This window comes from Nestor notabilis, unplaced genomic scaffold (genome assembly GCF_000696875.1).
Source record: "Nestor notabilis isolate BGI_N333 unplaced genomic scaffold, ASM69687v1 scaffold30695, whole genome shotgun sequence".
NCBI lineage: Eukaryota > Metazoa > Chordata > Aves > Psittaciformes > Psittacidae > Nestor > Nestor notabilis.
The window spans coordinates 14,294-41,470 of record NW_009930275.1 but is presented as its reverse complement, the minus strand read 5'-3'; the positions used below and the strand labels follow the sequence as shown (position 1 = coordinate 41,470).

Genomic DNA, 27,177 nt, shown 5'->3' with positions numbered 1-27,177 from the left:
CTGAAGTATGCTTTGCAGTTTTAAACAAACTCTCTAAGTCAGTTTAAAAACACGAGGTGGCACAAAGATGCTTTAATACCTGAAGATATTAAAGGCTTTACAAAATGACAAGCCCCATTGCATAAGAGAAAGAACCAAAACTGGAGCATTTGGGATTTATAGTTACTGTAAAAACATACTGCATCTTCATTGTCATAATATTCTTCATTTGTAGAACAGAATTTAGGTGTAATCCGCACTTAATAGTTTTCTCCTCCTCAATAATTTAATAGTTACTTATGGAATGCTTGTAACTACAGTTACTCCTGTATTTAATTATAATTGGAGAGAATAAGGAAGAGAAAAATTACAGAAAGGAGTTGCATAGTAAACTAGATATTCAAATAGTTTTTTACATAGCTTCCTCTCAGCTGTTAGGCTTAATAAGGATAGAATTTCTCAGCTGAATCTTTTAGTTCTCAGAGCACCATCAGTTGTACTACTTTCTTTTGCTGCCACACAGTGGAAAATAAGAAACTACATCACAAAGTTTCATTTTCTTTGGTGTTTGGCAGAAGCATGACAAAACTGACAATGAGCGTATAAAGTTGATAAAATGTAGCTGTGAGTAAGACTTTTCATCTCTTAAAGCAGTTCAGCAATAATTGTGCTGTCTGCAATGAATATATTTTGGAAGATTGCACCCTTGGGTTTTGGTTTAATTTCTGTACTATGGAAATTCCACCACTTTCACTACTACTTCTTATGGCAAAGAGAAGCCTATAACTAGAGGGAGAGGCTGTTACTTAAAATTTCCTTTCAGATAGTAGGACTCCTGTAGTAAAATTTTCCACTCTTTCATAACTGCTTCTGTTTACCTGTCTTCTTCCCATTTCTTTTTCAATGTCTGTTTCTTCCCCCACCTCTGTTATTTGTTCTCCTTCTTCTCTGGTTATGTTTACAGAGGTAGACCTACCAGAAAGCTGCTTCTACATTATGAGCTGCAGAGACCTTAGCATAACATTGTAATGTTTACTGTCAGAGAATTTTTAGCACTTACATGTTTATGTCATAACTATTTTGTAAATGTTATTGAGTGTTTCTTAATATCCTGTTTTGAAAAATAAATTTGCCATTGGGCTATTTGGAGTCAGTTTATTAGTTTTATTTTTATCCATTTAAAGAGGTCTTGCCCAGGGGTAGGATTCTCTTTTTTCCACTTCTGCATATACCTTTGCATAGTCTATCTCTGCAACAGCCTGATAGTGCATAGGTTCCAGAATTTAATCCTCTACATTTAAATGACATTTGAGTGGTTTTTTTCAGTATTTCTTATTGCATCAAATATGAATTATGAAAATATTATCTATGAACATGTACCTGTAATTGCCAAAATGTAATTGCCAAAATGTAATTGCCAGATTTCAGAACCAGAACTTTCAGTGTAGAATCAGCATTGCAAAGAATGTATTTGTCCTGGGAAAAGTGTCCTTTATTTGCAAAAAATGACAAGGAGGAGGAGAAAAGCTACTGAGCTATTCTGGTGACTTGATTAAAACGTTTTTCTATAGTGTTTTAAGCATAGTTGTAGTATTTTTACATTCCATTTTGCAGGTTACCATTTCAGAAAAAGAAATTATCTGATGAAATAAGCTATTCCAAGGTGGTTTCAAAATTCATTGCACAACTGGGTGAGTGTAAACTGATATGCCACAATAAAATAATTATTATGCCATAATAAAATTAACTGTATTCTTAGCACAGTTTTAATTTCTTTAATTTCCTTAGTAAATGTAATTTATTTCAATTATCCATTCAGTCCTCTGTGCTTTTTAGTATTAGAAACCATTCTTATTTTTCTGTGCAGTTAACCTGCAGATTAGCTAGCAGTATTACCTATTTGCCAGTGTCAGAAGCTATGTGAGATAACTTTACCAGTACATCTGAAGAACTAAACCTGTCTATAATCCGTCTTACTTCATTTTGCTCTGAGAAATTGGTATATTACTATAAACACTGAAGCCTAGCGTAAGGGGAACATGTATCCTTCCTGTTTCTTTGAAACCAAATGGAAGAAACAAGTGAGAAACAGTAACACCTGACTCCCAGCGCAAACCTTCAAAAGCCAAAAGCCTGAGACCTATCATCTGCAAAGGCAAAACAGAAGTCACTTTAGTGCCATGCCCTACTAGGAGTAGCTGACTCCTGACTTCAGCCTCCTGCTTCGTCTGAGTCATAAGCTTCTATCTTTCAGAAATCTATTTTAAGAGAGCTGTTGAGGAAAAGGTGTGAAAGGCATGTCTTAATGTCACTGGACCTCTTAGTATCAAAGTATCTTTTTATGAATTTGCATGTCACAGTTGTGATTTTCAAAGAAAATACTGCAAGCACTGTAGGTCAAAAATAGAGCAGGAGTGGTATATCAGCTCACTCACTGGTAAGATTTAAATAGTAAAGAGGTAGCACAGTCGGCCTGTCAGACATGGGAAAAAAAAAATAAAATGTATATATATCTTCTTAAAATGGCGGAGAAAAAAGTATTTATAGAAGTCTTTACTTTCACAGGTCCAAGCAGATAGCAGAATGGCCGCCTGGTTTCATAAAGTTGTTCCAGATAGTTCAGATAGTTCCAGGTTCTCTTGAGAGTACAGTGTCCAAAAAGACACTAAAATCTAAAAGATTGTTTGTATTATCCATGTTAGGCACTGGTAGCTCTCAGTGGAGTTCTCTGTATCTTGTGGAAGTTGATCTCTTTCTGTGCTCCCTTTATGTCACATCATGTCTGCTAGAAGAAGAGTTTCTGTTGTGGCAATGATGACAACAGCCTAGTATAGCAGCTTTCTTCTGAATTCCACAACTTCTGGAATAACAGCCAGTCTCTTATAAGGGTCTGTAGCCATAGATCAGAGGAGGTCACTTTTTGATTAACCTTATGCTACTCCTCCAAGATCCCTTTGTCCCCTTTGGTGTAGGAGTCCCTGTCCCTTGGGATTTTGTAATCAAGCTTTGCACAAAATGACACATTTGTAGGGGTAAGACCAAACCAAACACTAAATACTGTAAACAGAAGGGTTAAGATTACTTTCTAAAATAAACTTTGTAATTTTTTTTTTTTTCTGTTTCTGACAGGTTATTTGATGAGGGTGCCAAGCTCTCAAGTTAGAATACAAATCTGTAAGTGTATTATTAGCTTTTATAATACAGAGCCACCAAGAAAACTATTTTCAGGTAAAGGACAGTATTTTCAAGTGTCACAAGAAAGCAAGTGTATGTGATCCCAGCTACTTTGAAATGGCTCTTTTAATTAACTGTGGATTAATTTTTCTTTGTAACTATAGTTACTGTATCTCATGCATTAAATATATAGCACTGGCAAATGTGCAGCTAACACTTTTATAGAAATGCGTACTCAAAATCTGAAATTAGTTCATCAGTGTACAAGGAATTAATTATTACATTTAGGGGATTAGAATTACATAATATCCAGAAAACGTGAAGTTTTCACAAGTTCTCTGAAATGTGGACAATGGAGGAAGAAAGAGTAGTTAGGATCAGAACTATAAGAAGGAAAATGTAATTTTCAACTTTGTGTATGTAGGCTGGAGCGAAGCAGCTCCGGTTTCACTTGTGTTGCTTGTGAAGGATAGATCTAAGTCCATCTAAATTTGATTGAGTTCATATTATACGGACACATTTGAGTATAGGCTTTGAATAGACTGACTTGCCTCTGCAGAATGGCTGATGATGCCTGCATATGAGCTCAAGCATGATCCTGTAGTATTACAGATAGGCATGCAAACTGTCATCAGAATTCGCTAGTGTTTATTCCTTTGACTTTTGTGATGGTGCCAGAGGCTGTTATCAGGCAAAGTCAGACATGGATCCCATCCTGGAGAGGCACAGTATCACATGCTGTGAGACAGCAATAGATTTATAACAGCCTAGCTACAGATGACCATTGTCACAGTGCGGATCCCGCACAGGAGTATGTTGGATGCTATGCTCCCTTGCTGTGTTCCTACAGCATGGCACTAGTTCCTGTGCCCTCTTGCTAGGTTTAATTTATTTTAGGAGGCCTGAAGAAGCTGCAGCTGCAACAGCCCTCATAGGAGACTAGAAATATGAAAGTGCTTAAATCTGGGTTTACCTTACAAACAAGACTCAATTCCTAAAAGCAGCTATGAGTGCAGTTGGTTGTATGGCTGTAAATACTTCCATCAAGATAAGTGAATGTTAAATATTGTCAGATTTTGTTACTCTCCTTCAGATTTAGGAAATGACGTTATCACAAAAATGAAGACTGTGTTTCAGTCTAATTTTTTAAGTGAAAATCTCCATCTCTAAGCATATATATAAATCTTGACAAAGTTTGATCTGCAGATTTCTTTTACCTATAAAGTAAGATGAACTTAGAGCCTATCAGAGTTTATGCTTAGTTGAAACTTGTTTCACCATGTGCATTATCTGCATTTATCACTCATGCATTTCATATGATTTGATGTATATATTTTTAAGAAATCTAAAAGAAACTTTACTTTTGTGAGTTAGAATATGTAAATAAAATTTCTTTTCTCAATGCTTCTACTTCCCTTGTAATTCAGTAATGAAATATAGATTTGCGTATGCATTGACAAAAGTAAGAACAGAGACATATTAGAAAGTCAAGCTTATAAATATAAGGTTGGATTCACATATTTTAAGTAATACAATTATAGAAGGCATTAATTCTCTAGGGAATAGGCTACAGAACAGAATTAGGTCCTGCACCAACAACTTCTTGCATGACCCAAAGAAGGTTTTTCACCTGTCTATAACCCTGCATGTTCTTCATTCTGTAAATTCTAAGAAGCAATTAATTTATTTATATAGCATTTTAGTCTTCCTGAGGGTAACTGTTGGATATGCTTTAGGCACTATTAATACTCAGATATAAGAAAAGCAGCTCTTATAGTTTGTTAGATTTTTTTTTCAAAGGAAATATGATACTTGGTTCTTAAACCTTTCTTGAAGAAGAATGAATAGGATGAATGATTTAGTAAGTAATCAAAACTTTGAATATTTACTGCATTATAACTAAAGCTATTGTATGTGCAGGTTACCAGCCAACAAATGCAAACTATAAAATTCAGATGGCTGAATTAGGAGGATTAGCAGAAACTCTTGTTTTGTCACTAGCAGTAGTGGAAAATCAACTTATTGAGAAGTTGTGGGTACTTAAAGCTCTCCAGCACCTGTCTAGCTCTGGTTAGTACAAACTGTTCTTTCAGCAATCTCATTACCTCTGATCTTAGATCATTTGTTCTCTGAACAAGGCTAAAACGCTTACTGATCTACAGTGATTTACTTATTCATATTTCCATAAATTTAGGAGTAAATTGCAGGCTTATGCTGAAGGCCCGAGCAGCCAGCAGACTCTGTTTGTATCTAAATGGTGATGATCCCTCAGGACAGCTGGTCTTCCAGTCCTCCGAAATCCTATGGAACCTGATAGAAAATACCTCAAAAGAAGAAGTCTGTAATCAGCTCAGTAGCTTGGAATGTGTACAGTAAGCACAGGGAAGCATTTTATTAATTAATATTGTGATTTTGGAGACATCTAAAGCCTTCCTATTTTGTAGCATTTTGTTTCAAATGAGTCAAGAGAAAACACGAACAGGGAATGGAGGGTTCTCATTAAGTCCTCATTAAGTTTTCAGTATTAACACGTCTGATTCTCGAAAGTGGAAGCAGTGCTAATTCAGAACTCAAAGCCAAGCAGCCCATGATTTAGACCCCTCAGGCACCTGTTTCTGTTTCAGCACGTTAGACAGCACTGGGGCCTGTGAAATGCCAGGAAATGATATATGATCCAAGAGGTGCCTGCCAGGTAGCTTACAAACTCAGTGGCCAGGGTCCAGCTAAAAGCACATACAGTCTACATCAAAACTGTTTCATGGTCAAGCCTCTCTTTATTTCATAAACACATCAATCCACCACCACTTGATTCTGCTACAGGGCAAGAGGGAGATAGATCAAGGTGCTCTGCTGCATAGTGCAGGAGGTAGAGCCCTATCTATAGCTTTGTGTGATGAAAAAGTTAATTGCACAATTTTCCAACTTACACATTGGACTCAGAAGGCCATGCATTGTAGAAATGCTTAAGTTATAAACTTAGTAGAAAGTTCTATGCTATGATATACAAGGCTTAGTTCTAGATCATCTGCTAAAGTAAATAACAGGTTTTCCCTGAATGAGTTGCACTATTTTAACTACTTAGGATTAGACCATTTCTTCTCAATAACAATTCAAGAACATCCAGTTCCATGCTTGAGTAAATATTATGTCTTTCTATTCATTAATTATAACACAGACAGTGTGTTACTGTGTGCATACAGCATGCAATTTATAATACATGCACCTTGTGTATATGCTTAAAATGGATGTCGAGTGGTATACATAAGGATCCATTCATAATCCTGTTTTACGTGATTTCTTTTGCACTTAAACCCTGAGGCTTTGAAAAGTATGATGCCGAATGAGGATTCATATACCTAGAGCTGTCTAAACACAGAATATGAAAAGAAGAGGTAAAATATATTTCACTTTCTTTTAAGTACTTTGAAAGAAGTATTTGAAGACCTTCTTATGCATGGTTTCCGCTATTACGATCGTCAGCTACGGAATGACCTCTTGGTGTTTGCCACATTACTAGCTGAAAATCCTGCAGCACCTATGATTGTAAGTATTTATAGATATATTACAGAGACTAATAACTTCTCCTTTACTAATATAAAATCAGTATATTTCCCCATTAGGGTTCTAATATTTGTTATACTCTGTCTCTAGTGCTTTCCTCTTTCTTAGATTTGCTGAGTAAGAAACCTTTTTTCTTTCTGCCATTCCCTCTACCTCAGAGACTTCAAATCTGCAGATCACTGGCCTGGAGTACTAGCAGCAACCTTATTTCATACCTAGAAAATTACACTAACACTATTTATGTGCAAAAGTTAACTCCTGCATTCTTGTACAGATTCTCAGATGTGCCATTCTGTTATAATGAGTTTTGCACTAAATCTCATTTGTTTTTTTGAAAATGTAGGAGTACAGACTATATGCAGGTGGCTCAAATTCAGCTGAAATATCTGTGCCTCATAACCAGGAACAAGAAGGGTTTGCTCAGAAGCTTTAAATAAGATGTTGAGAAAATAATAACTTATATCCAGTTAATAAGAGACACATAAATTCTTTTTAAGACTATCACATAAATGTAGTCCAAAATGCACTAGGATGGCTTGCCTAACAAGTAGGTGTCTTCGTTCTTCTGTAATATTCTAGAATATTTATGAGGAGCCTGCAGAGAAGTTAACTTTTTATGGATGTTAATATTCTTCTACTCCCTTGTTTTACAGTTGAGATTTAGAACTTTAATGAAGCTTTGACATATGTACTGAATAAATAAGCAATCAAATTCCTGTAGATCTTTTGGCTGTTTAGGAATGGATTACTTTCAAGGAATTAATTTCTCAACTTGAGCCAAAGTTTCCCAGTGACTGTATTACTAAACAGATTTTATAGTCTGTAATGAAGATTACAAGTTTTTCATTCAAGTTTTCCATTTTATTACTAACCGTTATGAAATATCTGTTATATTCTCACAGCAACAAATATGTCTAAAAGATTCAAATTGTTTATCTGGCTGTAGAAACATGGCTTTTTCCTACAAAATAAATAGCCAAGACACATATTTCTAATACCTTATACTACGGGGAAGAAAAATAGTTTCAATGCAAGGAAAAAATGAAAATGTTGTACTTTAGATTCTGTATTCTCAGCCTCCCTAGAGATTTTACAAGGTAGTGGGTATAAGTATTAGGTAGACAAAAACATTAACATTACCACTGAATCCTGCCTTGTAGATAATACCAGAGAAATTATCATCAGAATGTTCTCCTTTTTTCTTCTTATCAAGCAACATGAGAAAATCAGTCTTGCATTTCACATAATTCTGAAATCAGCACAGGAATGTGAGCCTTTGAAAAGGAAAATAATTTTCTCACCACAAGTAAACTGAAAATTACATGTAAAATAAAGCTGATAATGGTATTAATTATTATTATCTCTGCATTCGAACAAAACTGTCTGTTTAGTAATTGCTTACTGATTTCCATCAGAATTTACTACTGCACTAATCAGCAAGGAGAAAACATTAAGAAGTTTTGATGTTGTTTTTTATTTACCCCTTTACAATGGCTTTGTACAGATAACATAGGTACCATAGAGACAAAACCTAATAGGCAATATAGTTGTGTACTTCAGTATTTTCTTTAAAATGAGTTTACAATTTTTTTCTAACTGTTAAAATCATTTGAGTGTATGCTAACCTCCAGAACTAGGCTGAACAAATTTGAGCCCAGCTGCTGCAAAACTTGATTCTGTGGGGATGTCTGTGTAGTGTTCTGTGAGCTCTGCTCCTGCTGGGAGTTGGTGGAAGGCTCTGTGTTGGCTTTGCCAGAGTACTGAGGCCAAGCTAATGTATTCTGTTGCTCAAGTAGAATAATGTCCCAGTAACCATGGCTTCTAATCACCCCAGAAACAAAGCTCTGTTGCCTCAACTGTGCTGCATAGACACCCCCTGGCCTTGGTTATATCAGACATAATTGTCCTGTTAGCTTTCTAGGCACTGTGAATTCTAAGTTTTTATTTTTTTAATTTTTTGTATGTAATATTTGTAAGTGCATATTGGTCATACATGTTTTCATGTGCTTATTTGTAAGTGCACTGCAGTTGAATCTAAGTGTATTAGTATGCACAATTGTAGGCACAAAATTGTATGTACTGGTTATCCTTTTGTACAAACTTACACATGCACAAATGCATTTTGAAAACCACAATTCTAACAGTAATGAGAACATGGTCTTCTTGTGTGGTATATAGTAGTGAATAAATGTTTTGGGATTTCCCCATAGAAGTTCAGACTTGTACTGAATGAGGTAAAAATTTCACTAATTGTACCCTTAGGACTGCAGTTAGTTAGTATTGTACAATGTCCAAATGGTTTATCTCTTCTTTGATCAAATTCTCTTTGTTCTGCTATAGGATACATTAAAGTCTGTTGGGGGAGGGGGGGAGAGGGGGGAGAAAAAAAAAACCCAAAACTAAAATTAAATCATAAGTCTTAATTTCACTGCAATTGAAAGTAATGTATGCTTTTTTAATACCTGTAGGAAAGTGGATTTGCAAAGCTGTTGATAGCACTTGCAACATTTACTGAAGGTAAGAGATTTCATACTGTATAAGTACACTATTTTTACTTTTAATCATGATTTTTTTGTAACTTATCTACAATTTCCTTCATAGTTAAAATTCCCAATCCCTTGGTGAAAGGTCTTAAACTTACCCGCTGTTATGAGGACTTTGAGATGAAGAAACTGCTATTTCATGTAATAGGAGTCTTATCTAAAGACCCACATGCTGTTCAGGTAAGTTGTAACATAATAGAAAATATAGCAAGCAAAAAAAAAAAAAAAAAAAAAAAGAATTCAAAAGAATCACAGGAATATTACAGTGCAGTAGACTGAAATCAGCTGTACTCCAAATCAAGAATTTATACACAGCTTTAGAGCAAGTCCTGCTGTTTGAAAAAAGCATAGAGTTTCTATTTTAGAAAAGTTACAAACCTAGACCATGCTAGGAAAATTAGCTGACAAGTGACTGCCAAGCATTATTGAAATACATGTGAAGAACATAATAATGTTTAACAAACCACAGTCTGTGGGAATGCTACCAAATATAAACAGAGTTTGTCTGTACTTGTAGCCTTCATGACATACTTTCTCAATAAAAAATAATTTTCTCAGTGTACGACAGATAAAGTTGACTCATTGCTTTAGATTGTTCTTACTTGCATGTGAAACCTGTAATCTGTCTCTTTGTCTTGACTCTGCAGCTCCTTAGTGAAAATGATGTTATGCCAGCTTTGCTTTATTATGTAAAACCAAATCAAAAGCCTGGATTTTATGAATGGTCTGCTGCTCAGTATGAAGAATTACAGCTTCATGCAATTGCTATTTTAGCTTCTGTGGCTCCCTTGTTAATAGAAACATATTTGGCCTGCCAAGCAAATACTCTTCTCCTTGTTTTTCTAGAATGGTGTACAGGCCAAGGTAAGTACATGGTCATGGCTTTCATACACAGTAACCTCAAAAATAAACTCAACTGAACTTACTTTCTTTGACAGGAAGGAAAAATGCAAAACTCATGAAGTCAGAATGATTCTTTTTCAATAGGTCACTTACTTAGGAAAGTAATCTTTCTTTAAAAAAAAAAACAACCAAGCATTATTTTTTTCATGTACTAAAGGATAAGCTGGTGCCCCATATTGGTATTCCTTCACTTTTGTGGGCAGCCACACATCTCTACTGCCCATGTTTTAAGCTAGTCAGATACAATTATTTTGGCAACAAGTCCAACCAGTAATTCCTGCCATGAGGTAGGACGCATTAACTCAAACTGAAGAGCTGTACACAGTAAGACAGCTTCCAGACTAAAGCTGGCTTGTGGCCATCAGCTAAGAGTATGGGCTAAACAAAAAGACAACTAACTGCACGCAATTTCATGGCCTGGTTTTCTGGGAATGGATAGTTTTCTTCACAAAATGTATATGTTTTTCTAGAGACGATTTTTCATTTGGGTCCAATGGAGATCAAAAGGTTGATATTATATGTCATACTAGAAAAGATATTTTGAGTTTTGGAGACTGTTCATTAATCTACTAAGGTTAAAAAGAAATAAAATAATAATTTTAAATGCTCACCAAAATCATGCCTTTCTTACAAATGCGAGAAGTGTAGCCCTGCACAGAAAGGTTTATTACTAGATAGTTTTGAACAAGAAGCCTTTCTAACATTAAGAGATTTTTTTTGTTTGTGTTTAGGTTAGGTTTTTGGGTTTTTTTCCTGAGCACATTATTTTTCTGAATGTACACTGTCTGCCAAAAGAAAAAAAAACAAAATATTCATTGTGATTGCTCCACAGATGCTTTCTTTGGTCAAGGTAACAGTTTCCACGGAAAAAGTGGCCGTGGCAACAAACTTGCACAAATGCGCTACAGCCTGAGAGTGCTGAGGTCTGTTGTGGCCCTTTACGATGATGCTGTGAACCTGAATTTGTGTGACCAGGGAGCAATTAGTCAGCTACTGGGTAAAGCACAATTTGTATTGCTGTACTTACATTAGGACATTTCTGTTGACACTATGAACGTTCATGATAATTTGTGTGTTCTGGTTTTATGTGTTACTCCTCTGACTCCTGAAAAACTTAAAAATCTCAAACAAGATGTAATTGATTGGATTTTGAATTTTGTTACACCTTAACACAGAGAATTGGATGAATTAAACAAAACAGACTACCGTAAAGCCTAGGTATTTAATTTCAGAGTGAAAGCTGCCCCTTCTCTCTTTATTATACTACATTTGTAACATGTTATTTTCATTGTGATAGTTCCTAGAAACTCCAGCCATGAGTCTTGTTCCAACTAATTCTGTTATGGAATCATAGAATAGTTAGGGTTGGAAAGGACCTTAAGATCATCTAGTTCCAAGCCCCCTGCCATGGGCAGGGGCACCTCACACTAGACCATGTCACCCAAGGCTCGGCCCAAACTGGCCTTGAACACTGCCAGGGATGGAGCATTCACAACTTCCTTGGGCAATCCCTTCCATTGCCTCACCACCCTCACTGTCAAGAACTTCTTCCTTATATCTAACCTAAAGTTCCCCTGTTTAAGTTTGAACCCATTACCCCTTGTCCTATCACTACAGTCCCTAACGAAGAGTCCCTCCCCAGCATCCTTATAGGCCCCCTTCAGATACTGGAAGGCTGCTATAAGGTCTCCACGCAGCCTTCTCTTCTCCAGGCTGAACAGCCCCAACTTTCTCAGCCTGTCTTCATACAGGAGGTGCTCCAGCCCCCTTATCATCCTCGTGGCCCTCCTCTGGACTTGCACTAACAGCTCCATGTCCTTTTTATGTTGAGAACACCAGAACTGCACACAATACTCCAAGCGAGGTCTCATGAGAGCAGAGTAGGGGGGCAGGATCACCTCCTTCAACCTGGTGGTCATGCTTCTTTTGATGCAGCCCAGGATACGGTTGGTTTTCTGGGCTGCAAGCGCACACTGAAGCCGGCTCATGTCAAGCTTCTCATCACCCAAGACCCCCAAGTCCTTCTCTGCAGGGCTGCTCTGAATCTCTTCTCCGCCCAATCTGTAGCTGTGCCTGGGATTGCCCTGACCCAGGTGTAGGATCTTGCATGTGGCTTGGTTAAACTTCATAAGGTTGACACTGGCCCACCTCACAAGCGTGTCAAGATCCCTCTGCATCCTATCCCTTCCCTCCAGTGTGTTGACCAAACCACATAGCTTACTGTCATTGGCAAACTTGCTGAGGGAATAGTGTCACTTTCCACAACTCCTCTTTAAATAGAAGAAAATTAATAATATACCTCTATATGAATAACATCATGAATGAATAAAAGCAGAAGAAATCTGCTTAACCACTGCTCCTGCAAATTTAGACCATTTTCTTGTTCAGTAACACATACCTACTGTTAGATTTGGTTTTAAGTTCTAATAAAAACTGGTTTAAGTTCTCTTCTTACAATAATAATGTTTCCAATACTCTGAGTCATGTTGAAAGAAACAAAATAGGTAAGATCCTTTGGAATTCAAAGAGTATGCTCTAATAGAAAGCCTAGAAATAACAGATTTTATATCCTCAGTTGAAAGTTGAACTCTAGTGACGACTCTGTGGAAACTTAAAATCAATGCTATTCCTTATGTACCAGATTCAAGTACCTTTTCTTAATTTGGGGGACTTCTTTGTTTGAATGTCCTCTTTTACATAGTGGTTCCAAGGCTGATTTTCTCAACAGTGGTGGTATTTTACATCTCCCACATTTCCACTGTCAGTGCAAATGTTAGTGAGGCTGTACAGTAGAGTAAATCACTAAGTGCATTGTCTTTTTCTAAGCGTTCTTTAATTCAGATCAGTTCCCTGAATTCATTGCACTGGCACAATACACGGGGCAGCACAGAGGCCGAACAAAGATGTCTGTGCAAGCTACTATCATCTACTGTCATTTACTCTGTCACCAACAGTAAAGCCCACGAAACTACAGCAACAGAGTGATGCACTTCCGTAACCTAGTACAAAACACAGCAGATAAAACTGAACCGTATAAGTAGATTCCTTTAAAAATCCCTTACAGTAAATTTGATTTTTAATTCCTTGTCAGAAGCTGTTATAGAACTTTGACTTGTGTATAGGACATTCACATGTATAAATATATTCATTTATAGACATCCTAAAGTATGCAGCAAACAAATCTAAAGAGAAAGAAGATGCCATTCTTCTGGAAATCCAAGCTGATATTTTGTTTATTTTGTCTGCTGTCTGTAAAAATGATCTCCTCAGAAAGGTATGTATCTTTCTACCTCATACTGTGCAGAAAACATTAAAACAGAGTATATTTTAATTTAAAGGATACTGATTCTATTATTGTTTTTACTATTATTATTATTATTATTAAGCAGATGTTGGTGATAGTGCATCGCTAAGCAATCAGGTGTGATAACTGGGTTTTGTGACAGCTATAATTTAAAATAACTCAGAAATCCACTAGGAAGTTTCTTACCTATTTAATTGCTAATTTACATAATATTGAAATTAATATATGAAAGTGTTAACAAATGAGATTAGCAGTTCGGAGAAACTGAAAATCTCTTTTTCTTATGTATATTATAAGGGACTTATCTTGCTCTAACAAGTCCACTGAATTTCTTATAAATATTTATTTTTTCAATTTCCTTTGTATTTTCTTTTATGTAGCTATTTAGTAAATATTTTTTAAGAAACCTATTGCTTTAATTAACATTTCAACAGGAACTCTTCAGCTATGAAGGAGTGGACATACTTATCCCATTCATTCAGATGGAGCCAAAGAAGTTATGTAGTGGATTAGGCCACAATTATCTCCTCTTAAGTGCACTCGACTGCTTGTGGTTAGTATTTTAGCAGCAGTAACCCTTAAAAATGACAAGTCATGTATTTATTAGGTCTGCAATACTATGGGCTTTCCCTGTACATATAGGCTTTTCTTCTATTTACAAAGTACAAAAATTCTTCATTCCATTTGACTAATTAAAAATTATTAAAAGAAAAAAAAAAAGGAATATTCTGCATGCATTCTCTTCTATTAAACAGGGGTTCATTATGACTACCTAACTCCCTACACAGCAGTCTTAACTCCCCACACAGCGTGACCTCGTGACATGTGGAATCACCTAAGACTTTGTGAAAGAGGTGTGTGGTTGGAGTCTGTAAATAGCTTCAGAGAAGTAAACAGAAGGCAAGAACAGACCATTATTAGCTAAAAACGGTGTAAGGGTAAGAAGTGGCTGTAAACTGGCCCTATGGGCCTAGAAATATTTTAAAGTTTGCTATCAGAGAATGTCAATACACAGGAGGATAACCAACAGTTACTTTGTTTTAAGGCAGAGGTTGATAAATACATTGAAAGCCAAATGATATGTTTGCCTGGGAGAAAATACTAATGCAGGAGATCCCTTGTTTCTGTGTTAATAACCATAAGTCATAAAATAAGAGAAGGAAGCAATAGTAACATGAATGCTGGTTTTATGATCATTTTAAGCTGGGAGAAGCAAATACTCTTGCCAAAAAAAAAAAAAGGAACCCATCTTGCTTGTGCCACCCCTTGATTCTGCTGGCAGAAATATTCATACAGCCTTGCAGTAAGCCAGATCAGGGACATGATCTAGCTAAATTTTAGCCTCTTTTACTGAGTTAGTTTTAGTTCAAATCCATATTCTAAACCAATTCATTGTAAGCCTGCCAAATTTCTTGGGCTGCTGCAAGGAAGATGTGCCTCCTGCAAGAGAAAAGAAAGCAGTCAAGCAGGGTATATTTAGTTACACAGTGTAAATGAAAAAGCATGTGAAACATGATTTTTTGACTCCCTGAAGGTATGAAGCATATTGCATAGCAAATAAATTTGTGCATTTAAGCAAAGTAAATGAGATGGTTGTAGAATATTCTAAAGCATAAAAATGTTTCTTCACAATGAGATTATTTCTGTTTAAGGTCCTGTGTCATTGGATGTTACATTGCAGAGGATTATTTTCTTGAAAAACAGGGTGTTTTTCTCCTTCTGGATTTGTTGGCAGTAGGTATTTTTATTGTTGTTGTTACGGAATGAAAGAGTAGTAGAACAACATGGAAACTTGCATTATTTTGCTATGGTATCTCCTAAGATGATTATAATACTAACAAAAAGATCAATACATGTAATTCCGTAAGATAGAAAGGTAATCACACACCAGGATATCTTCCCAGAAATGACTGCATGGATATTCCATGTACCTTTTTTTAAAAAACAAGAATTTGACAGAGGGGGCTTTAAATTTACCAAAAATATACTCTTTTTAAAAAGAAAAACTATGCTCTACTTGGATGATATCTCTGTTTAGAAAAGCACCTCACTTCTTATTTCATATTGAAGTTAGTAAGAGCAGAGTTAATACACACTTAAAGGCTTTAAAAGTTTTGGTGTTTAAAGTTACTTTGTACATGTATTTTTTATGTATGGGTCTTGGACATAAAGCTGACACAGGCATTTCACCTCTTACAAAATCAGCATGCACCTTCCTTGTTTCATTCCCTCGTTCTCACTGGCCATACTGCCAGCCTCTGATGCCCTTGAAGTGCAAGGCTGTGGACCCTTCCCTACTTTAAGCTGCTGCTGAAAGTTCTGGCTACAAAATAGAACATGTGCCATGCGGTATAGCTCAGCCACTGCCTTCAGTGTCTGTGTCTTACAAAAATAAATCTTGGTAGCAGTAAATTCTCCAGCAATAGACCCTGGAGGCATCTACACATGGGTATGTACATCTTACATGATTCTACATTATTCCTGTCATGTTCTTTGACTTATGGAACTTTAGATGGCAGGATTCCAGAAACTTGACAGATTTACAAGTTTATACAGCAGTTTTGTGCAAACAGTTGTGATGAAAAGCTTGCAGTTACTTGATTACATATTATACAATTTCTCTACTTTTTTGAAGTTAGACATCACTGTGTTTTGAAATGTTTAAAACTTTTTTTTTTTCCTCTTTACTAAGGTAAAGCAAAAGAACCTGTGCAATATAATCCTTGGAATCTTGGTTGAATTTTGTGACAACCCTAAAACCACTTCACACATCAGTACCTGGAGAGGGGAGAAAGAGCAAACAGCAGCCAGCCTTCTAATAGAGTTATGGAGACAGGAAGAGTTGGATCTAGGAATCAAACGTGATCGCTATGGAAGGATTGTTGGTAAGTTTTGCGATGCATGTGAAACTGTGAGTAGTTCCAACAAATGAAGTAAAACAAAGACAGTATTTCCTTTTGCAGTCTGAATTCTGATGAAAGTAAATTATAATAGGGGTTGGAACTAGATGATCTTAAGGTCCTTTCCAACCCAAACCATCCTATGATTCTATGATTTATAGCTCTATGCTGTAGTTCTTCCCAAACCCAAAATACCTTCTAGAGCCTGGACACTAGATGGCATTTTCTACATCAGCTGGGAATGAACTAGTTAATAAACAGAACCATGACTGCTTTGTCATGAACCATGAAAAGCTCCTGAACAGCTTTTCTAATAATGGACAGTTAAACTACTGGGGGTTTTTTTCCACAAAAGGCGTTGTGTTTTGTTATATCTTATAAAAAGAAGTAAGGACAGTGCTATGTTCTTGCAAAACTTTAGTCATGCTAATTACTATTTCCCAAATTACATTCAAATTCCTGGCCAAACTATCAAAATGATTTACACAGTGTCCACAAAGCAAGATGGAACTGTCTTTTGGAGGAGGACTCACAGGAAAGAATATATCCATGTCTGCCTAATTCATTACATAGATAGCATTTTCTTTAATAACTTTGGGAACATACTACCTCTTCATTCTTCTCCTCTGGTTTTGTGTTTTGAAATTATTAGACATGAAAAGACCTATTACTAGCAGCTTCCAGAAACAGCAAGAGGTCATTCCCTTGCCTGCCAACTGTCCCAGCTTTGCCGTCATGGAAATTTCAGAAAACATACGGGCAAAACTTTATTCATTATTGTGCAAGCTAGGTAAGACAAGTCAATTGCCTTTTCAATATCATATTTGTCATTAAACTGAATTTGTTTGGTGACAGTCAATAAAGCCACTATAAAAAAAAAGTCAAAGGAAACTTAGAGAAGCATCATTAACACTCTGTTGATGTTTGCTCATCCTGTTCTTAAAAGTCTCTATTGTTGAGAATTTCAAGACTTTCCCAGTACTTTGCTGTCGCTATCATTAGGAAGAGTTTTCCTATAATTAAACCTAAAATTTGCTTGAAATTTTATGTAATTTGCTTTCCCACGCACAATATGTCTTTCACATATTATAATACTTTTACATTTAATTTTATTTCCCTAGATTAAGAAAGATGTTACTCACCAATCCCATTTTCTAGCATGACCTCTAATTATTTTCACTGTTCGTTTTTTATTTCTTGAGTCTCTCCAATTGATTCACATTCTTCTTGATCTGTAGTGTCCCAAAACTGAACACAGTACTCCAGCAGATGCCTCACGGCTAAACAGAGCTACATTACTCAACTCATCTTTTAAATAAACATTCTGACATTAATATAACAATGCTGTATTCATTGTGGCATATTGTTTGCTCATTTGACTTAGGATCTTGTACAGTCAACTACCATCCTGGATTTGTACATATGACTGTTCTTACATTTAGAATTTTTTATTTGTCCTTACTGAACTAAATTCTGTGGGTTTAGATAATTTTTCAGATTGGCAAGATTAATTCGCGTTCTAACCTTTTTCTTCAAAATGCCACAGTCCCTACTAATTCTACGCTCTTTGTACACTGATTATGAATACTCATTACACCCTTGCCTAAGAACCTAAACTGAAGTCAAGATACACAATAAACTCTTCCACATCCATAAGATCTCTTATCTGGCTGTAGACAAAAGCTGGATCTTAGTTTTTACTAATTCATTTTGAATATAAATGTTTTCACTGTTACATTTAACTGCATAAACATTATTTGCTTAATCATTTGTTTCAGTCTCTTTTCGTGAACTGAACTGAACCAATATTCTCTGGCTTGTCCTTTCTGCCCTTTAAAAATAGGCATTATGGGTTTTTTATCCTGTCCATCCTCCACAGATTCTTACTGTAGTCATGCTCCTTAACAGCCTTTAACATGGTGATCAAGAAAAACAGAGTTAATTGCTCTTTATTTATGGTATTTCTTGATTTCAAAACATGATGTAATTATAGTCTAATAGATAGATTCTACATTCCCAGTTACCTCACAGATGGTATGATGGAGTCTAGAATGAGATTTGATAGATATGGTTTGGTTTTTTACAATCAAGTATAATTAACACTCAGCATGCAAAAAAAGAGAAAGGTATAGTCTCAACAACCATACTCCTCTACCTTATTCTTCTACTCATATTGTAAATGTGTTTTTTTAAAGATGGACTCATGCTCAAGGATTGTGCTCAAGGCTCAAGTCTTTGAGATGGAGGATACCCCCATTACACAGCTTTGAAACAAAATACTGGACATCCTGTAATATGACTCACCTGTTGGCTACTTAAGCAAACGGTGCTGAATTGCTTCTTTAGAAACTGACCTGTGGACTCAACTGTTTGCTTTAAGGAAAGATCAAACCCTTTCCACAAAAGCATAGCAAATCCTGGCTTGCCATGTGATTGGAAGGTTACTGGAACCACTCATAAGTAAAGAGTATTGAGATAATTTATGAAGGAGAAAACAGAGGGGTTTATCACCAAAAGCCTGCTCAGGATTTTAAGAGTGACTGGTATAAGTGATGAAGATTTTATATGTGATTATATGACAAATAGGATGGTGTATTTTTTTAGAATGTTACATTTTAAGATAATTTCCTGATGCCATTAATACTGACATGATTAATTTTCTTCTAGGTTTTGAAAATCTACCTGGCTTATCGGCTAAGGACCGTGTCACGCTTGCTATCATACAGCATTATATTGACTTTAAAGTGAGTATTGTGTTAGAAAATCTTACTACTACATCTGTGTTTGCAAAAACAGCAAGTATATGTGAGGATACAACAACCAAATAACCCTTCAAAAGCTGTCACCTATGTCACAAGTCACCTATAGTTTCATAGTAAGCCAGTATTTACCATCCAAAGAAACAATCCCACCTCCATCATTGCAGCACTCCCCAGACTCTTCCTTTGTACTGTTACAAATGTTTGTGACTGCATAGAAAACAAGACTAGAAACCAACATTACTCAAAAGTAACTCTGAGAAAAATAGATTTAACTATTTGCCAACTCAAGAAACAGGAATGCACCAGGATAAGAGTAAGAAATTGGGAAGGGCTGGAGAGTAGGACTGCCTCTTTGTCAGTAAGGTCAGTTTAGGGGGGTGATGGATTACTATTAAAAATTACTTGAAATACGCATTCTGATAAAGGTTTTTCTGTGCTTTCCCATCTTTGTCCCCACATGCAGTATCCATCCATACTGTCAAAAGTTAAGAATGATGTGCCTATAGGAAAAAAGAACACGATAATAAGCTTTGTAGGAGCCATCCTGCTCAAAAGATCCTTCAGTTTATGCCAATTTTCTGCTTAGAAATGAAGTCTGTGAGATCTTGAAGTGTTCAGGAACTAACAAGACTCGATCTTTAGTTGAAATTTCAGCTTCGGTTTATGACTCACATTGCAGTTTGCTCTGATCATATGTGTAATTTGAGATTTTAAGAACTAGCCAGCAGGACACAATACTTCACTCTTGTAATGTGGTATCTTGTAGCTATTTGTAATTCTTCTGAGTTTCTGTAGTTGTCAGCATTCCTGTTACTCCTCTGTGGATTCAAGCTTGGGCTTGGGAAGGCTTAGGGAAGATTACCATGAACAAATCTGGTGTAGCATTACTGAAGTCTAACTGGAACTGAAAAAAAGATATAAATAGCAACTACTGTGGTGCGTTGCACATACAGGTTGGAGAAGTTTGGAGTGAAATTTGTGCAGAACTAAAAGAAGAATTCAAGCCTGTTGCATCAGATGGGGAAGCCTTGAAAGTTCTTTCAGAGGTATCAGAAGATATTGGAAGAATGGTTGCCGCTCTGCAGACTGAAGTGCTTGAAAGTCAGCACCGCCAAGAAATACAAGAAGAGGAAAAAACATATAAAAAAGTAAGACAAGGAATACTTAAACAAGTAAAGGCCATGTAAGCTTTTTTGTCAATTTATATGAAGATTTTATTATTACATGATGTTGAGAATCCCAGATCTGTACACTGCTTGAAGGCATTTTAATCTGTCTCAGCAGCAAAATTTTAACTTTAAATTAAGTTAAACTCTGTTCTCCCAATTTGTATAATTTTGCCAGTATTTAGATAATAATACAAAAAAATGAAGCAGTATCATCAGTGATGCATCAGCAACAGTGTGATGAGATATAACCGTTATGCTACTATAGAGTTGCACGTGTGTTCATCTGTACCAGATAATTTAAAGTACCTATTACAACAACATCTGCTTCTTAAAATGAAACATAAGCCTCTGTTCTATGACCCCTTAGTTGAATAGTCACAGAGTTTCCTTACTTCAGAAAGCAGGGCTTTGTATTTCCTAGCATGCTAAGAGTGAGCAGGAACAGACATTTTCCAGGCTTGGTTTTAAGGCAAGCATTTGGCATTTTTGCTCATCCTCTCCTGCTTTCTAAGAAGTAAGATCGATTGGTCTAGTTGTCTAAAATCTCATGCTAGAGTTTTTGAGGGATTGTCATGCACTATGATGCCTGCATTCCAGTCACCAGAACTGATTCCATCTCTGTTATTCAGCATTTGAAAGTGAGAATATACAGGAAGTATTCCTGAAAGAGCTGGGGCTCTTCCAGTGTCTGTGTTGGAAAGGGGGAAATGAGTTTACACAGAGAAGGTAAGCCTTTGTTTTTATAAAGGCAGTGCATAAGTGAAGTTTTTAAAGGACAAAGACATTACTACAGCATTATCATCCAATCTCAGGTGAGAGGGATGAGCTAAGGTAGCCAAAGGGACATAGGTAAACATGCTATTCAAACAGCACAAACAAACAATTCAGAAAAGCTTGTGAGAAGGCAACTGTGTTGCATCTTGTAAATCTCATTTATATTATAGATCAAAGCTATCCATAAGCAGAGAGAAATGATAAATAAATCTTGGGAAAATTTCTTGACTCGGACATCGAACTATGAGGCATTGAAGGTAAGAAATATGAGTGATGGAGCAAAATATACATTCACAGTGTAGTTATAATAATTTTGAAGTTCCAGACACATTTCTTAATGAATGATGAGGATATTGAAGTAGAAGTTAGAGTAAATTTTATATTCACACAGACATAGAAGAATGCACCATAAGATGTATTGGCAAAGCTACACAATCTTTGATTTTTCTGCTTCTGATTACCATCACAAAGGGGAGATCAACATTGTTTATACACTTGCAAGTGTGGGTGTGGGTGTGTGTATATGTACGTATATTTGTCCTGAAACTAAAGTTGAAATGAAAATTGTGGTCATTCTTACTTTTCTTTATTTTTTACCATACTTCATTCCCTATTTTTAGTCCAGCAAACATCTTTCAAGACAGAAAATACTTTATGATGAAAGGAATTTCTTTTAACACTATTTGTGCTTTTCCAAAAGAGCATAAAAACTATTAGAGTCCCTGTTAGGCAATCAGACTAAGTTGGAGAGTGAATGAAATCAGACTTAAAAGAAATGCTTTGGCAGCTAAATTTAATTTTTCTTCATTTCCCAAAGGAGATGCAAAAGAGAACAATTTTCTTCCCTGGCTTGTAGTAAAGATCTATGCTAAATTAGAAATTACAAAAGGGCCAGAAAAAGGATTTGGAGAACTACAGGCTGGTTAGTTCTGACTGAGTCCCTGGGAAGCTGGTTTAGGCATGCAAGGGACAAGAAGGTGATTGGTAAAGGCTGTCATGGATTTACCAGGGACAAATCATGCCTTGCCAACATGGTTGCCTTTTGTGATAAAATGTTTTGCTCTGGAGGAGGAAAAAGATGGATATTACTTCCCTTGGCTTTAGGAAGATTTTCAGCCCAATCTTGTGTAGTCTCCTTCTAGCCAAAATGGGGAGATATGGACTGGACTGCATACTCGTGGACTACAAACTGGATGAAAAACTGGCTGGACTGATGGGCTCAAAGGACAGTGGTCAATGATTAAAGTTTAACTATCAGTCAGTTTTGAGTGATATTCCACAGAGTCAATTATAGTGTAGATACTATTTAATATTTTCATTAATGACTTGGATACTGAATCAGGTTGCATCCTCATCACACTCATGGAGGGGTCTGAGCTGGAGGAAGCAATCCATGTGCTGGGAGGCATGGTTGCTATTCAGAAGGACCTTGACAAGCTGAAGGGCTGGGCTGACCAAAAGTTCATGAAGTTCATGAAAAGAAACACGAAGTCATACACCTGGGATGTATTACGGTTGTCATGCATTGGTACAGCCTGCAGACTGACTGGTTATGTGGATGTGTACTATGTATGGGCTGACAAGCTGAACATGAGGCAACAGTGTGCTCTTGTGGTGATGAAGGCTAACAGCACATATGGCTACAGAAAGAATATAGCTCACAGGTCAGAGCAAGTGATTATTCCCTTCTCGCACCTGCAAAGCCATGTCCATTTAATCGGTTTTCATGTGCCCAGTACAAGAGAGATTCACAAACTAGAGGGAGGGTACCTACAATTAAAGGCCAATAGAATTATCACCTCATTTATTTTGTTGGTTTGTTTGTGTATTTACTAACAAGCGAAAATGACACAATTCATTTGGATTAAAGCAATTTTACCTTTTTTCTGACTATCTTTAGAAAGCAAAAAGGCTTCAGGAAAAATCAATAGAGGCTTCCAGACCTAAATTGAAGACTCAGAATGAAGCAGTCTATTCTACTGATATTAAAGGCCTTGGGACAACAGTAAGTAATCCCCAATTTTATTTTGTTTTCATTGATGTGTAAGTGGTTTGGGGTTTATTCTGTCTGTATATATGCTGTGGCTTACTCATTCTTTAATAATGTTTCCACTGACAAGTTCCAAATATGTAAGAAAGAATCTGTATCTCCTGTAAAGCACAACTTCTTCTGTTATATCCTCAGACAACAAGTAGTTGGTCAGAATGAGATTCAGATCTACAAATTCCTCATAAAAAGTGAGGGTGAGATGGTCCCATGCTACTTGACATGTACCTGTTGTGGGACAGCCTTTCATGAAAACCTTGCTGAGGTCAAGTCTTCCTTCATTTATTGTTGGGTAAATCTGCCTGATCTCTGATACATCAGTAGAGGTGTCCTTTGTCAGTAAACGTGCTCCTCACTGTCTGCAGATAAGCCACTCCTTGCATCTGCAGAAAATATTTTTTTTTCCTCCTCATTTCTATCAGTTAATTGAAGTGTAAGAAAATAAAAGCCATTGTTAGGATCATATTTGGGTGTAACAGCATATTTAGATGTTGACTTTCGACAAGCGGGGGTAAAATGTGGGAGAATCACCATTCCAGTCAGTAACTGCTTTTGAGCTAGCTGGATGATTTCTGTGCAAGCATCACAGCTAAGGAGGATTTTATGAGGAAGGATAGCTTCCTGATTGCTTATAAGTTAATCTTACGTGAGAGAAGAAACGAAGAAAAAACATGAGGTGTTGATTTCAAACCTGTACAAAGGCAAGAGATTCCACTATCATGGGCTCTCTGGCATGACAACTGTAATTGGCTCTCTGTAATGACAACTAAGGTGGATGCATCCTGAAAAAGAATAGAAGCAGTTCATGTTTGATGTGATGAAGAAAAGAGGTGCTTAATAGGAAGCAAGGGGATGGTCTCAAAGTGCTGGACTAGGATTTTTATCAAATTATCTTTGCCCTAAACTTCTGTAAACAAAAAATGAAGTGGGCTTGAAAAATAATATAGTTACATGCATATATCAGTGAGACTGTTAATCAGCAATATTTCACAGAAAGTATCTGAAAAAAGCATTCTGGAAATTGTTAGTAGAAAGAAATACATTGTTATATTCTATTTTAAAGACTTGGACCACAGGCAAAGAATATTCTCTTTTTTGGTGGGAGAGGTTTTAAGAAGAAAGTATTTTATGGTTCTATAAACAATATCTCAACAACTGTAGACAAAAAGAAGGAAAAGGTTAGTCCATTTTGCAGAATAAGTGTATTAAGAAATGGAACACATCAACAACATCAGATAAAACTGCTTGGGTACATTGCTTAGAAGAAATACAAATAACAGATATGGCTGGCATTCTTTTTCATGGAACAGTCTTCTTCCCTCCTCTTTGCTAAATACCCTTCACAGGGAGAGACAAAAATTAGGCTAAGATGGTTGTTGCAAACCAGTCAAGGTCAAGTAATTAAACATGTGAGCCATAAGCACTCGAAGAGTTGCATTGTTTGTTTTAGTAAGTCATGGTTAGAAGATAGAAGTGTCACTGGGATTTATATATATATATATATATATATATATTCTTTATACTGAATATACCCATCCAGTATAAAGAGTAGTAATTAGACTGGAAAGCGTATGTCCCTTTCAGTCTTGGAGTTTTCCTGGAGGAGTAGTTATAGGCAATTGCATTCTGAGAGAAATAGGTTCTGTTCCTTTTTTTTCTTTTTCTTTGAAGTATTAATTTATAAAGAAATGCTGAGGACAAAAACTGGCTCGTATTATATACAAATCCAAATAATATCGCACAACAAACTTCTATTGTAATAAAAGCTTGATTTGCTTTTCCTCTTCATAAGATCAGACGTGAAGGCAGAAAAGCAGAGTACATAAAGGTACCTGGTGAAAATCCACTCTGTCCTTTCCTTTGTACTGATGGGAACAATTTGTTAATTCCATATAAAGGATAGTTTGAATAGACCTCAGAAACGTCAGCATTCATCTCCTTCAGCTGAATAATATTTTTGAAAGACTTATGAAAGACTTGGTGATTTAACTCTCATCTCATTTTAAATATTAACGTGTATATCATGCAATGTATTTATTTTGTTTTTCAGATTGGATCTGGTCACTTAGTAACTGTCGAAAGTACACCTCCTCAGTTAACTGGAGGGCCACTGAATGCTACAGAGCTTGCTCTTAGAAAGCTACCTCTTTCTGAAGAAGTCTTAAAAAAAGATCAAAAGCATTAAAACACTGGACTTGGTCAAGAAAGATTTGATCCCTGTGGAATAGATAGTGTTCTGAACAGTGCTTTTAATATTATAGTTAACTGTATTTGTATTTTAGATACAAGATAAAATCTGTTTGTAATGCTTTGGTGAATTGCATAGAGCATCTTGAGAGCTAAATTATATCTTGCATTAACTAATATAAACATGGGGATGATTTATTAATAAAGTACCCTGCACACTATGGTACAAAGGTATGTTGAGCCTAAAAATTTTGTGTGTTAGTGTCAGGTTACCCTAATCCACTATCAGTAAGTCCACTATTTAGTTCTCCATCTCTTGTTGATGCATTCCACACATTGCAGTTTAAGTATCTCTTCCATTGAGCAGGGCCATGACGTTTTACATAAACACATTCAGTTCCTCGTTTTCCTGGATACCGTACCCATGTGGGGTTTGTCCCAGTCCATTTTGTTTCTTGAATTGCCTTCTTTAGCATCAGGACTTCTGACTTATGTTCTCTCAATTTTCACCTAAAGACTCCCTAAAAAGCTTGTTTGTGCAAAGTTTCTCCAAGCCTGTTGGAGACATGCTGAAATGTCCTGCTCCTCATGGGTTTCTCACAGCTGATCTTACTGTTCTAATTAGTTCTTGGGTTATTGCCCCTATTGTCTCTGACAGAGACTCTTTGTCTTCCACTTCTAGAATACCAACACAAACTTGTGAGCAGATCTTCTTGTACATGAGTCAGTTTCTAAGCTATTGTCTCCTTTCCTAGCTTGGGCAAAGCCAAAAATGGCTATATTACAATAGACCAAGATTCCCTGAGGCTGTTACTTCATTATAAAACCAGTTGCTAGCCACTGATATGGCATAAAATTATGTGACATTGCAAGGGGTTCCATGACATTCAAGCTCTGGCACAGTCTGTCATTTCTGCCTGTAAGGAATCTTCCATAAAAGTACGAAATTTCACTTAGTTAAACGCCAACTTGAAAAATGGAAACAAATTTGAGCTAAACGGGTAGAACTTAGTATCCAACTCCCTTTCTTACTTCCTGAAAGAGGCATGGGGTGGGTGTGTATATTAAGGTTTTCTTGAAAATCTGCTTGTCCGTGTTACAAGACATACCAATACTGGTATTAAACATAAAGGCAGTGATTTTTGTTTCAAAATTGTCTACTTAAACTCTATAGAAAGAAGAACCCTAATAAAATAATGAAATAAACCAAAACACCCATATGAAACGGTACTTACTTACTCCTCATGTGCAGTTTGCAAAGATCAGAAGCTTTTTCTTATGGGCAGGTCTGTTAAAAATTATATTGTAGAGTAAGACAGTCATCTAGTACTTAAAGCTAGAGAAATCACATTTAGCTACGCTACTTTAATTTAATTTTTATGCTGGCCCTTTGCTAACTGATGATTTCCAAGTATAATCTGGTTTCATGATGACTTTTTTCCCCCAAATTATCTGCAAAATGTTTAAGTATGTTTTATTAAACAACCTGCATGTGTATTTCTGGCCTGCCTGGGAGAAAGGTAAGATAGGGTATATAGAGATTATCAAACTAAAGTCCTTTGTGTCAAGTAGTCTTGCTCAGTTGTTTATATTTCTCCAACAGCTCTTCAGCAGCTGTGCTGATGTATTACTCTTCTAGAGAATGGGAAAATATATCTACACACTGGGGCCACACAAGTGCACTCCATTGTCTTTTCACAATTAAAACTGAGCAATAACTATCTAACTAGGAGAACAAAGACTGTGACATTTAGAGGTTTTTTACACCCTTGCACATATGTGGATGTGTGGGTGACTCATTACTACTGGCAGCAAGGCAAAGGCCTATTTCTTCCAAAAGACCATACAGCACTCATGTAAATCCTTCCAATTTC

The 27,177-nt window shown here is 36.3% G+C and overlaps 1 protein-coding gene across 1 annotated transcript in view; it reads left to right on the top strand.

Annotated features, from left to right (window-relative positions):
* The window catches only part of CFAP69 (cilia and flagella associated protein 69), a 26,890-nt gene extending 1,589 nt beyond the window's left edge, over positions 1-25,301 (top strand). Inside the window, exons 3-21 of the mRNA XM_010015332.1 lie at positions 1,594-1,670; positions 3,109-3,207; positions 5,074-5,223; positions 5,348-5,525; positions 6,573-6,696; positions 9,183-9,231; positions 9,316-9,437; positions 9,905-10,121; positions 10,993-11,157; positions 13,316-13,434; positions 13,899-14,017; positions 15,117-15,198; positions 16,157-16,349; positions 17,017-17,154; positions 19,032-19,108; positions 20,080-20,274; positions 21,240-21,326; positions 22,970-23,074; positions 25,167-25,301. Of these exons, the coding sequence (XP_010013634.1) occupies positions 1,594-1,670; positions 3,109-3,207; positions 5,074-5,223; positions 5,348-5,525; positions 6,573-6,696; positions 9,183-9,231; positions 9,316-9,437; positions 9,905-10,121; positions 10,993-11,157; positions 13,316-13,434; positions 13,899-14,017; positions 15,117-15,198; positions 16,157-16,349; positions 17,017-17,154; positions 19,032-19,108; positions 20,080-20,274; positions 21,240-21,326; positions 22,970-23,074; positions 25,167-25,301 (2,431 nt within the window). The remainder of the gene's footprint in view (positions 1-1,593; positions 1,671-3,108; positions 3,208-5,073; positions 5,224-5,347; positions 5,526-6,572; positions 6,697-9,182; positions 9,232-9,315; positions 9,438-9,904; positions 10,122-10,992; positions 11,158-13,315; positions 13,435-13,898; positions 14,018-15,116; positions 15,199-16,156; positions 16,350-17,016; positions 17,155-19,031; positions 19,109-20,079; positions 20,275-21,239; positions 21,327-22,969; positions 23,075-25,166) is intronic.
* The last annotated feature ends 1,876 nt before the right edge of the window (positions 25,302-27,177 follow it).